Source organism: Rhizophagus irregularis, chromosome 1, assembly GCF_026210795.1.
Source record: "Rhizophagus irregularis chromosome 1, complete sequence".
Taxonomy (NCBI): Eukaryota; Fungi; Glomeromycota; class Glomeromycetes; order Glomerales; family Glomeraceae; genus Rhizophagus; species Rhizophagus irregularis.
The window spans coordinates 3,798,887-3,812,436 of record NC_089429.1 but is presented as its reverse complement, the minus strand read 5'-3'; the positions used below and the strand labels follow the sequence as shown (position 1 = coordinate 3,812,436).

Below are 13,550 nucleotides of genomic sequence, written 5' to 3'. Positions count from 1 at the left end.
GTCATAAGTTTTATAATCAGTCCAAAAGAAAACATTCTTCTGAAGGCGAATACATCTTACCAAAGGATACTCTAGATAAGTGATTTCTTTATAATAACCTTTTTTAGTAAAGTCAACAGCCCGATATGCATCTAGAGTAGCTGCTTTCCATTTTTGAAAATTGTTAAGCAATTTAGGCTTAACTTTTTATTTGTTAAAAGAAAGTAAACACTTATGTTGAAACGTAAGGTAGTAATCTTTCCAAGCAGTATATTTTTTCTTATAGCAGTTATATCATCAAGTTTGTTTGTCTATAACTACTTTAAGTCTTCTACAACTGTAATTACTTTTGTAGAACTGATTCCATCTGCAAATTGAATACGACGTAATATTACGAAAATTTACGCCTGTGAAATACTCCGTAAATTTACATGACCTTCGAAAAATTACGCAACAGTAATATTTCGTAATTTCAACGCAATATTTCGTAAGTTTACGCGTAATATTTCGTAGAATTACAGTGTAATATTGCCATGTATGTAAATTTTACATCGTAGAATTTCTTAGATTTACGGTGCAATATTTCGAAACTTTTCGAAAGTGTAATATTTCGTAATTTTACGTCATGGGATTTTCGTAGGTTTACGGGTGCAATATTTCGAAACTTTTCGAAAGTGTAATATTTCATAATTTTACGTCGTAGGATTTTCGTAGGTTTACGGGTGCAATATTTCAAAACTTTTCGAAAATGTAATATTTCGTAATTTTACGTCGTAGGATTTCGTAGGTTTATGGTATAATATTTCGAAACTTTTCTGAAGGTATAATATTTCATAATTTTACATCGCAGAATTTCGTAGGTTTACGGTATAATATTTTGAAACTTTTCCGAAAGTATAACATTTCGTAATTTTACATCGCAGAATTTTGCAGGTTTACGGTACAATATTTCGAAACTTTTCCAAAATATTATTATTTCGTGAACTTTTTTCACAAATTCAAGTGATTAATATATGTAATTACAAAATAACATTTTTCACTGTAACTTACACGTAATATTTTATAAATTTATGTAATTTTTGTATTTTTATTCAAAATATAGCTGCAATAAATAATTTGTATTTAAAACTATCATAATATTGCGTTCAATCTTGTCAATAGAATTTTTTTAATCTTATTTGTCACTCATCTTCATTTATTTGACTTTCGTTCTTTGACTTTTTATTTTTCAACTTCACTTCTATTTCATCTGTGATTAATATTTTGCTATATCTGATATTATAAAATAAAAGTCATTTGGATAACATTATTTGTTAATATCAAAAGGATGTGTTGTAAAGACAAATTGTTATTAAAACTTAACCTATAAACATAATTGTAATAAAGTCATACGAACATTAACGAAATTATGAAGTACATACCTTCAGTCCTTTTACATTGCTACGTTGATAGCATGTGTTAAATTCATTTCTGCATCAACGAATATTACAAGATCAAAAGTTAGACCAACAGTTATCATTATGCGTGATTATTAATATTTTTTATAAAAAAAAAAGTAAACTTACGAACATTAACGAAATTGTGAGGTACATACCTTCCACTCCTTCTACACTATTACGTTGAGAACATGCGTTAAATTCATCTCTACATCAAACAAACATTACAAGTTCAAAAAGTTGGACCAAACAGTTGTGATTATTATTAAAAAGTCGTAAACATACGAACATTAACGAAATTAAGGAATACATACCTTCTATCCCTTCTACACTATTACGTTAAGAGTACGCGTTAACTTTATTTCTATAAGTTCAAAAAGTTAAACTAACAGTTTCAATATGCGTGATTATTAATATTTTTTATAAAAAAGACGTAAACATACAAACATTAACGAAATCGTGAAGTACATACCTTCCATTCCTTCTACACTACTACGTCAAACAAACAATTACAAGTTCAAAAAGTTGGACCAACAGTTGTAATTATTATTAAAAAGTTGTAAACCTACGAACATTAACGAAATTAAGGAATACATACCTTCCATCTCTTCTACACTATTACGTTGAGAGCACGCGTTAACTTTATTTCTACAAGTTCAAAAAGTTAAACCAACAGTTTCAATATGCGTGATTATTAATATTTTTTATAAAAAAAGACGTAAACATACAAACATTAACGAAATCGTGAAGTACATACCTTCCATTCCTTCTACACTACTACGTTGAGAGCGTTAAATTCATTTCTGCATCAACGAATATTCAAGTTCAATAAGTTGGGCCAACAGTTGTCATTTTATGTGATTATTAATATTTTATAAAAAAGATGTAAACATACGAACATTAACGAAATTATAAAGTACAAATACCTTCCATTCCTTCTACATTACTACATTGAAAGCACGCGTTAACTTTATTTCTACAAGTTCAAAAAGTTAAACCAACAGTTCATTATGCGTGATTATTAATATTTTTTATAAAAAAGACGTAAACACATTAACGAAATTACAAAGTACAAATACCTTCCATTCCTTCTACACTACTACATTGAGAGCACGCGTTAATTTTATTTTTACTTTATAAGTTCAAAAGTTAGACCAACAGTTATAATTATTAATATTGTATAAAATAGTTAAATTATAGAGTATAAATACTTTCCATACCTTTACCATTATATTGTATGCAAAACTTTCCATGAACAATTATTAATATTATGAAATAGTCATAAACCTACGAATATTAATGAAATTATGAAATATAAATAACTTCCATACTTCTACTATATTGAAAGTACGCGTTCATTTTTCCAGCAGCTGTTGCAAAGCTTTTTCATGTATAATTTATTAATATTATAAATATTCATAAAGCCTATGAATATATATAAATACTTTCCATGATACTTCTGCTAATCTTCTGCTACGCAAATGTACAATGAGCGGTCCTTGCAAAATAAAGCGTATAGAGAATATTAAGTTTGTTTATTTAATTCGTGTTTAGCTATTTTTAGATGATCACATGAACACATGTATATGCCATAATAGGTTAATTTATCAAATTTACTAGATTTATAAAATTAATTCGTAATCTGTGAGTCAAATTATATGATTTTGGTAGAGTCCTAAAAAAGAATTCTGACCTCGACTATTAAAAAAAAATTCTTGCATGATAAATATAAAATTAAGAGAAATATGCATGACGTGTTGATAATATATACTATATAAATAATATAACAAATAACTAGAGGTTAATTTGTAACACTTTTCACAAATTTATAATTTCTTATGGTCGGCACTCGGCATCAGACTTGATAGAAATAAATTTAACTTTCCAAATATTGCGAAAGAGGAACAAAAAAATGAATTTTAACAAAATTGATAAATTTTGTGCGATCAAAAAATAATTTTGTGTTTCATGGATAAAAATGCTTTTATTTGTTTAACAGTTATCAGCCAAATGAGAAAAACTCAAATTAATAAATTTTATATACAAATTAATTGCAAAAACATAAAATTCACCAGTCCTGCCACACCAATAAAAAAAAAATATCTTATGCATACAATAAAATTCACCTTATTATACATCATCATCTTCATCTTCAGTTTCATTTCCGCTTTCTTCTTCCTCATAGCTATTATTTTCAAAATCGGAATATCTTATGAGGACCCCGGATATCTCCAAAACAGGTCATAAGTCACACTTTCAGCAGATTGGCCCATTTTTCAGGGGCTCAAAAAATCGTTTTTTGTAAATATCTCGGCATCCAGTAGTCCAATTTTGATGAACTTTTTTTAAATTGTAGAGCTAAATGAGGGCTACAAAATAAAAAAAAGTTCATTAAAATTGAATTACTGGATGCTGAGATATTTACAAAAAACGATTTTTTGAGTTTCAGCAAAAAGGGGTGTTTTTGGCCAAAAGTCCATTATGACCTTTATATTAGATATCCGGGGTCTATCTTATGCCCGTTTGACTGTTGATTTTTTTCTTTAAAGAATAATATGATTAGCCATGAAATGATATTTTATTAAATGCTACTACAAAATTACAAACTTACTAAAAATTTTTTAACTTTTTGTTTCATGATATTCTTTTTACACCTTATTTCGTCATGATTTGGGTTTAAAATTGTTAAGCAGATCGCAAGAACATATGCAAGTTCTGCATTAGAATGGTCATTTTGGAGGGCTCTGTCAATAATGCTTGCTAAAACAATTGAAGAATTTTTGTCCTTGGGATTCATTTTTTTGAACAGGCCTTCAAAACAATCTTTAACTTCGGGTTTTCTCTCCCACTTTGCTACTTCAGACGGCCCGGCATTTGTGTTTATAGGTGGTAAACGGGATCCGAATATAGAAAAAATAGCCTTCCTTGATTTCGAGGACAATGTTCCTCTTACGGACCGTACTTGTTTTGTTAACTTTACGAAGAAAGTTAATACTTAATATTTTATTTTATTTTATTAAACATTTTGTTATCGAATAAGGACTTACTTGTTTATGTATATTCTCGTTGTAATACGTGATCCAATCGTCTTCAGTAAAATTAGAGAAAAAACTCGCATGGTTCAGTACTAAATATTTTTCAATCAAAATAATTAGAACGTAAATAAATAATAAAATTAAATATTTTAAAGATATTCCTACCACTATGAATGATTCTTTAACGCTTGATGACAAATTTATTTTATCAGAAAGTAAATTTTTTAATTCGGATTTAAACTCGTGTATTTCTTTACTTAAAGTATCGATTTTATTTTCAATCTTTGTTAATCGATCTACCATAATTACAATAAATATTAATTACAAGATAATTTTATTAATTTCTTAAATATTTGCGAATACCTTCAATTTTTGAATTTACAGGAAGCCATCTCTTAGTCTGAAGAACGTTAACTTCGTCATTGATGGTTTCGCTGGTGTTGATGTTGGTTTTACTGTTGTTGTTTCTGCTTCAGCTTCGGCTTCTATCACTGCGCTTGTGATTCCCTTCAATTAGCAATTCCTCAATTTTCTTACGAGAGGATTCTCTCAATTTATTTCCTGATTTCATAATGATACTTTTGAAAAATGGGATTTCTTACAATTTAAAAAAAAAAAATATTTCTGAAGAAAAAAAATTGACCATTATTTATGAAAAAAAAAAACTCTTTAAACCAAATCAAGCAATTTTTCGTACCAGTCATTAACAGAAACTTTCGAATACTCAATAATTACATCATGCAAATTTTCGTACCAATCATTAAGCAGAACCGCAGAAACTTTCTTAGTAATAATTATGTCAGTCGAGGAAATAAAAACAAATGCGCGTGAACATAAGGATAAATCGCATAATTACTCATTATTCTAAACCAGGAAATTTTTTCGTACAATTCGTATAATTACTCATTATTTTAAACCAAGCAAAAAAACTTTCTTAGTAATAATTATGTCAGTTGAGGAAATAAAAACAAATGCACATGAACATAAGGATAAATTCGCATAATTTCAATTACTTACTCATTATTCTAAACCAGGTAATTTTTCGTACCAGTCATTAAAGCAGAACCGCAGAAACTTTCTTAGTAATAATACTTCAGTTGAGGAAATAAAAACACGCACGTAAACATAAGGATAATTTCGATTACTTACTAAACCAGGCAATTTCTTTGTACCAGTCATTAAAGCAGTAACCGCAGAAACTTTCGAATATTTAATAATTATATCACTTTATATGGAAATAAAATAAATACGTGTAAACATGAGTTTTTTTCCTTGTTATTATTATGGATAGAAACCGCATGATTTCGATACTTACTCATTATACTAAACTAAGCAATTTTTCGTACAAGTCATTAAAGTAGAATTCGCAGGAACTGCAGAAACCTTCGTATACTTAGTAGTAATAATTATGTCAGTCGTATCTTACATGGAAACAAATAAACATTAAAGTTTTTCTTTGCACGATAAAAATTTGTATAATTTCGAATATAAGCATGCATACACAGAATAAAAAATCTAATGATACCACTCCTGAGTGAAATAAAATTCAAACTCATTATATATTAGTCAGGGTTGTTTGATCAGCATTTTTGATATTAGTTGGTATGACCGATCAGACAATGAACTCCAGTCTAACCAATAAAAAATAGAACAATTTACGAATTAATTGTAACTATGAATTTTAACAAAATTACGATCAAATTCAAAATAATTTTTTGTGTTTCATGTATAAAAATTCTTTTATTTGTTTAACAGTTATCAGCCAAATGAGAAAACTCAAATTAATAAAATTTTATATACAAATTAATCGCAAAAACGTAAAATTTATTGATTTGTTTTTTGAAGGAGATGCTCTTTTAAATGATTATCAAATAAATGTAATTTATAAAATTTAGAAGAGTGGGGGCATTTTTTTTTTTGAAATTGTACATATCAATTACTAATTCGTAATATTTGTTATATTATTAATATATTCACCAGTCCTACCAAACCAATAAAAAAAAATAATAAATTTATTAAAACAAATAAACATATATATAATTATCTTATGCATATAAAATTCACCTTATTATACATCATCTTCTTCATCATCATCAGTTTCATTTCCACCTTCTTCTTCCTCATAGTTATTATCTTCAAAATTGGAATATTTTATAGCCGTTTGATTATTGATTTTTTCCTTTAAAGAATAATATGATTGATTAGCCATGAAATGATATTTTATTAAATACTACTACAAAATTACAAACTTACTAAAAATTTTTTAACTTTTTGTTTCATGATATTCTTTTTCAACATTATTTCGTCATGATGTGGGTTCAAAATTGTTGAGCAGGTCGCAAGAACATATGCAAGTTCTGCATTAGAATTGCCACCTTGGAGGACTTTGTCAATAATGCTTGCTAAAACAATCGAAGAATTTTTGTCCTTGGGATTCATTTTTTTGAACAGGCCTTCAAAACAATCTTTAACTTCAGATTTTCTCTTCCATTTTGCTACTTCAGACGGCCCGGCATTTGTGTTTATAGGTGGTAAACGGGATCCGAATATAGAAAAAATAGCCTCCATTGATTTCGAGGACAATGTTCTTCTTATGGACCGTACTTGTTTTGTTAACTTTACGAAGAAAGTTAATACTTAATATTTTATTTTATTTTATTAAACATTTTGTTATCGAATAAAAACTTACTTGTTTATGTATATTCTCGTTATAATACGCGATCCAATCGTCTTCAGTAAAATTAGAGAAAAAACTCACATAGTTCAGTATTAAATATCCTTCAACCGCTCCATAACATTCATCTTTTGTTGGGTAAATTGATACTTTTATTAATAATTTCGAAACATTTTTCACAACATCCTAAAATTAGTCGAAATTCAAAATAATTAGAATGTAAATAAATAATAAAACTAAATATTTCAAAGATATTCCTACCGCTATGAATGATTCTTTAACGCTTGATGACAAATTTATTTTATCAGAAAGTAAAGTTTTTAACTCAGATTTAAACTCGTGTATTTCTTTACTTAAAGTATCGATTTTATTTTCAATCTTTGTTAATCGATCTACCATAATTACAATAAATATTAATTACAAGATAATTTTATTAATTTCTTAAATATTTGCGAATACCTTCAATTTTTGAATTTGCAGGAAGCCATCTCTTAGTTTGAAGAACGCTAACTTCGTCATTAATGGTTTTGTTGGTGTTGATGTTGGTTTTACTGCTGTTGTTTCTGCTTCAGCTTTGGCTTCTATCACTGCGCTTATGATTCCCTTCGATTAGCAATTCCTCAATTTTCTTACAAGAGGACTCTCTCAATTTATTTCCTGATTCCATAATAATACTTTTGAAAAAGTGGGATTTCTTACAATTTAAGAAAAAAAAATATTTCTGAAGGAAAAAAATTGACCATTATTTATGAAAAAAAAAAACTCTTTAAACCCAAATCAAGCAATTATTCGTACCAGTCATTAACAGAAACTTTCGAATACTCAATAATTACATCATGCAAATTTTCGTACCAGTCATTAAGCAGAACCGCAGAAACTCTCTTAGTAATAATTATGTCAGTTGAGGAAATAAAAACATATACACATGAACATAAGGATAAATTCGCATAATTACTCATTATTCTAAACCAGGAAAAGAAACTTTCTTAGTAATAATTATGTCAGACGAGGAAATAAAAACAAATGCACGTAAACATAAGGATAAATCGCATAATTACTCATTATTCTAAACCAGAAAATTTTTTCGTACAATTCGCATAATTACTCATTATTCTAAACCAGGAAAAGAAACTTTCTTAGTAATAATTATGTCAGTTGAGGAAATAAAAACAAATGCACGTAAACATAAGGATAAATTCACATAATTTCGATTACTTACTCATTATTCTAAATCAGGTAATTTTTTCATACCAGTTATTAAAGTAGAACTGCAGAAACTTTCTTAGTAATAATTATGTCAGTTGAGGAAATAAAAACATGCACGTGAACATAAGGATAATTTCGATTACTTACTCATTATTCTAAACCAGGCGTACCAGTCATTAAAGCAGTAACCGCAGAAACCTTCGAATATTCAATAATTATATCACTTTATATGGAAATAAATAATTACGCGTGAACATGAGTTTTTTCCTTGTTATTATTATGGATAGAACTGCATGATTTCGATACTTACTCATTATACTAAACCAAGCAATTTTTCGTACAAGTCATTAAAGTAGAATCCGCAGGAACCTTGAACCTTCGAATATTTAATAATTATATCACTGTTATATCATATATGGAAATAAAACATAAACACGTGAACATGAGTTTTATTATTATGGATAGAAATTCGCATGATTTTGATACTTACTCATTATACTAAACTAAGCAATTTTTCGTACAAGTCATTAAAGTAGAATTCGCAGGAACTGCAGAAACCTTCGCATACTTAGTAGTAATAATTATGTCAGTCGTATCTTACATGGAAATAATAAAAATTAAAGTTTTTCTTTGTACGATAAAAAATTTATATAATTTCGAAAACATAAGCATGCATACACATTATAAAAAATCTAATGATACACTCCTGAGTGAAATAAAATTCCAACTCATTATATATTAGTCAGGGTTGTTTGATCAGCATTTTTTGATCACGAATTTATTAGTTGGTGTGACCGATCAGACAATGAACTCCAGTCTAACCAATAAAAAATAGAACAATTTTACACATTCAATTGTAACTATGAATTTTAACAAAATTGCGATCAAATTCAAAATAATTTTTTGTGTTTCATGTATAAAAATTCTTTATTGTTTAACAGTTATCAGTCAAATGAGAAAAACTCAAATTAATAAAATTTTATATACAAATTAATCGCAAAAACGTAAAATTTATTGATTTGTTTTTTGAAGGAGATGCTCTTTTAAATAACATATCAATTACTAATTCGTAATATTATATTATTAATATGAATTCACCAGTCCTGCCAAACCAATAAAAAAAAAATAATAAATTTATTAAAACAAATAAACATATATATAATTATCTTATGCATATAATAAAATTCACCTTATTATACATCATCTTCTTCATCATCTTCAGTTTCATTTCCACTTTCTTCTTCCTCATAGCTATTATCTTCAAAATCGGAATAAATTATGATCGTTTGACTATTGATTTTTTTCTTTAAAGATAATATGATTAGCCATGAAATCTTATTTTATTAAATACTACTATAAAATTACAAACTTACTAAAAATTTTTTAACTTTTTGTTTCATGATATTCTTTTTCAACATTATTTCGTCATGATTTGAGTTCAAAATTGTTGAGCAGATCGCAAGAACATATGCAAGTTCTGCATTAGAATGGCCATTTTGGAGGACTTTGTCAATAACGCTTGCTAAAACAATCGAAGAATTTTTGTCTTTGGGATTCATTTTTTTGAACAAGCCTTCAAAACAACTTTTAACCTCGGGTTTTCTTTTCCATTTTGCAATTTCAGACGGCCTGGCATTTGTGTTTATAGGTGGTAAACGGGATCCGAATATAGAAAAAATAGCCTCCCTTGATTTCGAGGACAATGTTCCTCTTACGGACCGTACTTGTTTTGTTAACTACGAAGAAAGTTAATACTTAATATTTTATTTTATTTTATTAAACATTTTGTTACTATCGAATAAGGACTTACTTGTTTATGTATATTCTCGTTGTAAAACGAGATCCAATTGTCTTCAGTAAAATTAGAGAAAAAACTCGCATGGTTCAGTGATAAATATCCTTCAACCGCTCCACAACATTCATCTTTTGTTGGGTAAATCGATACTTTTATTAATAATTTCGAAACATTTTTCACAACATCCTAAAATTAGTCGAAATTCAAAATAATTAGAATGTAAATAAATAATAAAAACTAAATATTTCAAAGATATTCTTACCACTATGAATGATTTTTTAACGCTTGATGTTAAATTTATTTTATCAGAAAGTAAAGTTTTTAACTCGGATTTAAACTCTTGTATTTCTTTACTTAAAGTATCGATTTTATTTTCAATCTTTGTTAATCGATCTATCATAATTACAATAAATATTAATTAATTACAAGATAATTTTATTAATTTCTTAAATATTTGCGAATACCTTCAATTTTTGAATTTACAGGAAGCCATCTCTTAGTCTGAGTAACATAAATTTCATCATTGATAGTTTCGTTGGTGTTGATGTTGGTTTTACTGCTGTTGCTTCTGCTTCTGCTTCGGCCTCTATCACTGCGCTTATGATTCCCTTCGATTAGCAATTCCTCAATTTTCTTACGAGAGGATTCTCTCAATTTATTTACTGATTCCATAATGATACTTTTGAAAAATGGGATTTCTTACAATTTAAGAAAAAAAGAAATATTTCTGAAGAAAAAAAATTGGTCCTTATTTATGAAAAAAAAAACTCTTTAACCCCAAATCAAGCAATTTTTCGTACCAGTCATTAACAGAAACTTTCAAATACTCAATAATTACATCATGCAAATTTTTGTACCAGTCATTAAGCAGAACTGCAGAAACTCTCTTAGTAATAATTATGTCAGTTGAGGAAATAAAAACATATACACATGAACATAAGGATAAATTCGCATAATTACTCATTATTCTAAACCAGGAAAAGAAACTTTCTTAGTAATAATTATGTCAGTCGAGGAAATAAAAACACATGCATGTAAACATAGGCATAATTACTCATTATTCTAAACCAGGCAAAGAAACTTTCTTAGTAATAATTATGTCAGTTGAGGAAATAAAACCAAATGCACGTGAACATAAGGATAAATTCACATAATTTCGATTACTTACTCATTATTCTAAACCAGGTAATTTTTTCGTACCAGTCATTAAAGTAGAACCGCAGAAACTTTCTTAGTAATAATTATGTCAGTTGAGGAAATAAAAACACGCACGTGAACATAAGGATAATTTTGATTACTTACTCATTATTCTATAACCAGGCGTACCAGTCATTAAATCAGTAACCGCAGAAACCTTTGAATATTCGATAATTATATCACTTTATATGGAACATGAGTTTTTTCCTTGTTATTATTATAGATAGAACCGCATGATTTCAATACTTACTCATTATACTAAACTAAGCAATTTTTCGACAAGTCATCAAAGTAGAATCCGCAGGAACCTTGAACCTTCGAATATTTAATAATTATATCATTGTTATATCATATATGGAAATAAAACATAAACACGTGAAAATGAGTTTTATTATTATGGATAGAAATTCGCATGATTTCGATACTTACTCATTATACTAAACCAAGCAATTTTTCGTACAAGTCATTAAAGTAGAATTCGCAGGAACTGCAGAAACCTTCGCATACTTAGTAGTAATAATTATGTCAGTCGTATCTTACATGGAAACAATAAACATTAAAGTTTTTCTTTGTACGATAAAAAATTTATATAATTTCAAAAACATAAGCATGCATACACATTATAAAAAATCTAATGATACCACTCCTGAGTGAAATAAAATTCCAACTTATTATATATTAGTCAGGGTTGTTTGATCAGCATTTTTTGATCATGAATTTATTAGTTGGTATAACCGATCAGACATGAACAGTCTAACCAATAAAAATGGAACAATTTACGCATTCAACCGTAACTTTACGGAAATCCATAAAACTTACCTTATCAAAAAAGGAAAAGTAATAGTCATATTTTAGATCAGTAACGTTATACAAGATATTAGTATCGCTGTCGTTAAATATAATAAACTTTATTAAAATATGTATTTATTTACAAAATATTCATTTGTTTTATTAAACCGGGGGTACTATATGTACAATATCTTGTATTGCTTCTATATCAATAAAGTTATAGATTTCCGTAATTTCTAGTAAGGGACACCCATAAAGATGTGGTTGATTTTGAAATTTGAAGTCATACCACTGAATTAATGCGGGATTTAATGGAATATTTTGATTCTTAAGTTCTATTTTCGCTATTAATAAAACCTTAATTTAAAAAATCATTTTTAAATTAGCAATATTATATAAATATGTAGTATCAAATCAATTAAAAAATTACCTGCCCGTAACAAATGCCTTGATCAGAAGCGTAATCAAATAATTCATCAGAATTCATACGAACAGACACATTACTATACCAAGGTCTGCCATAATAACTGTTAGTAGCACGCATTATTGCATCATTTTCTATTATAACTGATCTGTATATTGTCACTTGGCTTTCATTTGCAATACTTTCGTGATCCATATACAGATTTAAACATTCCAAAAAATTGTCAAATCCAGATTTCATTTTGTGGTCTATATTAGCCTGTTCTACAAAAAAATCATGGGTATCTTTTAATAGAAATTCGAAAAGTATTGCTGTAAATTTAAATATACGAGGGATAGTAGCTGAATTTGGTAATCGATGGGTTATATTTGTTATTGATTGTCGCCAAATCTATAAAAATTAATTTTTTTTAGAAATTTAACATAGTATTGTGTATTTTATATAAATAATACTTGCTATTTTCATTATTTGAACTTCAATATTTTTTTTATTACTTAATCAGTAGGGATTCTTAACGTATTCTTTGTGAAGGCTTTCGTAAGTCTCTGTAGTGTATCCATTAACTGCACCAAATGATCGAATCGAATCAATTATATGATATGCCCACGAATGCAGTTTTGGTAATTTTAACTCCGAGGGGACATATATTGGAAAATTTTTATGAACATTTGAGACCAATTGTTTATAGATTCCTGAAATTATAATTTTAAGTATTAGTGAACAGCGTTGTTTTATAATAATTATGTAGTACATACCCTAAATTTGGCCAAATCACTTTCTTTGAAATTTTCATATCGACTAATTGCATACATTTCATTCCAAGCTTCGTAAAGTTTTGCCAGATCTTCATTCTTTACAAAATTTTCATCATCCTCATTATTTACAAACAAATTGTCCACTACAAAAACCATTACTTTCATCAGATTGCGATACTCATTAGCTGTTAATCTGGCTATTGATTGTATGCCATTTGTAAAGATCTTCAAACCGGGAAATCTTGGTATTGCGGCTAATC

General features: G+C 27.8%; 3 protein-coding genes across 3 annotated transcripts; all 3 read right to left on the bottom strand.

Annotated features, from left to right (window-relative positions):
* Positions 1–3,545: 3,545 nt before the first annotated feature.
* OCT59_000771 (uncharacterized protein) lies at positions 3,546–4,753 on the bottom strand (the record flags this gene model as incomplete). Its single annotated transcript, XM_066139092.1, has 3 exons — positions 3,546–3,600; positions 4,070–4,389; positions 4,463–4,753. 3 exons carry the CDS (start codon positions 4,751–4,753, stop codon positions 3,546–3,548), a joined length of 666 nt encoding a protein of 221 aa, XP_065988527.1.
* A 1,765-nt stretch (positions 4,754–6,518) lies between these two features.
* OCT59_000770 (uncharacterized protein) lies at positions 6,519–8,083 on the bottom strand (the record flags this gene model as incomplete). The annotated part of the gene is made up of 6 exons (XM_066139091.1): positions 6,519–6,629; positions 6,704–7,066; positions 7,140–7,310; positions 7,386–7,502; positions 7,584–7,716; positions 7,920–8,083. 6 exons carry the CDS (start codon positions 8,081–8,083, stop codon positions 6,519–6,521), a joined length of 1,059 nt encoding a protein of 352 aa, XP_065988526.1.
* A 1,440-nt stretch (positions 8,084–9,523) lies between these two features.
* Positions 9,524–10,797, bottom strand: OCT59_000769 (uncharacterized protein; the record flags this gene model as incomplete). The annotated part of the gene is made up of 5 exons (XM_066139090.1): positions 9,524–9,634; positions 9,704–10,066; positions 10,141–10,311; positions 10,388–10,518; positions 10,590–10,797. 5 exons carry the CDS (start codon positions 10,795–10,797, stop codon positions 9,524–9,526), a joined length of 984 nt encoding a protein of 327 aa, XP_065988525.1.
* Between the last annotated feature and the right edge of the window lie 2,753 nt (positions 10,798–13,550).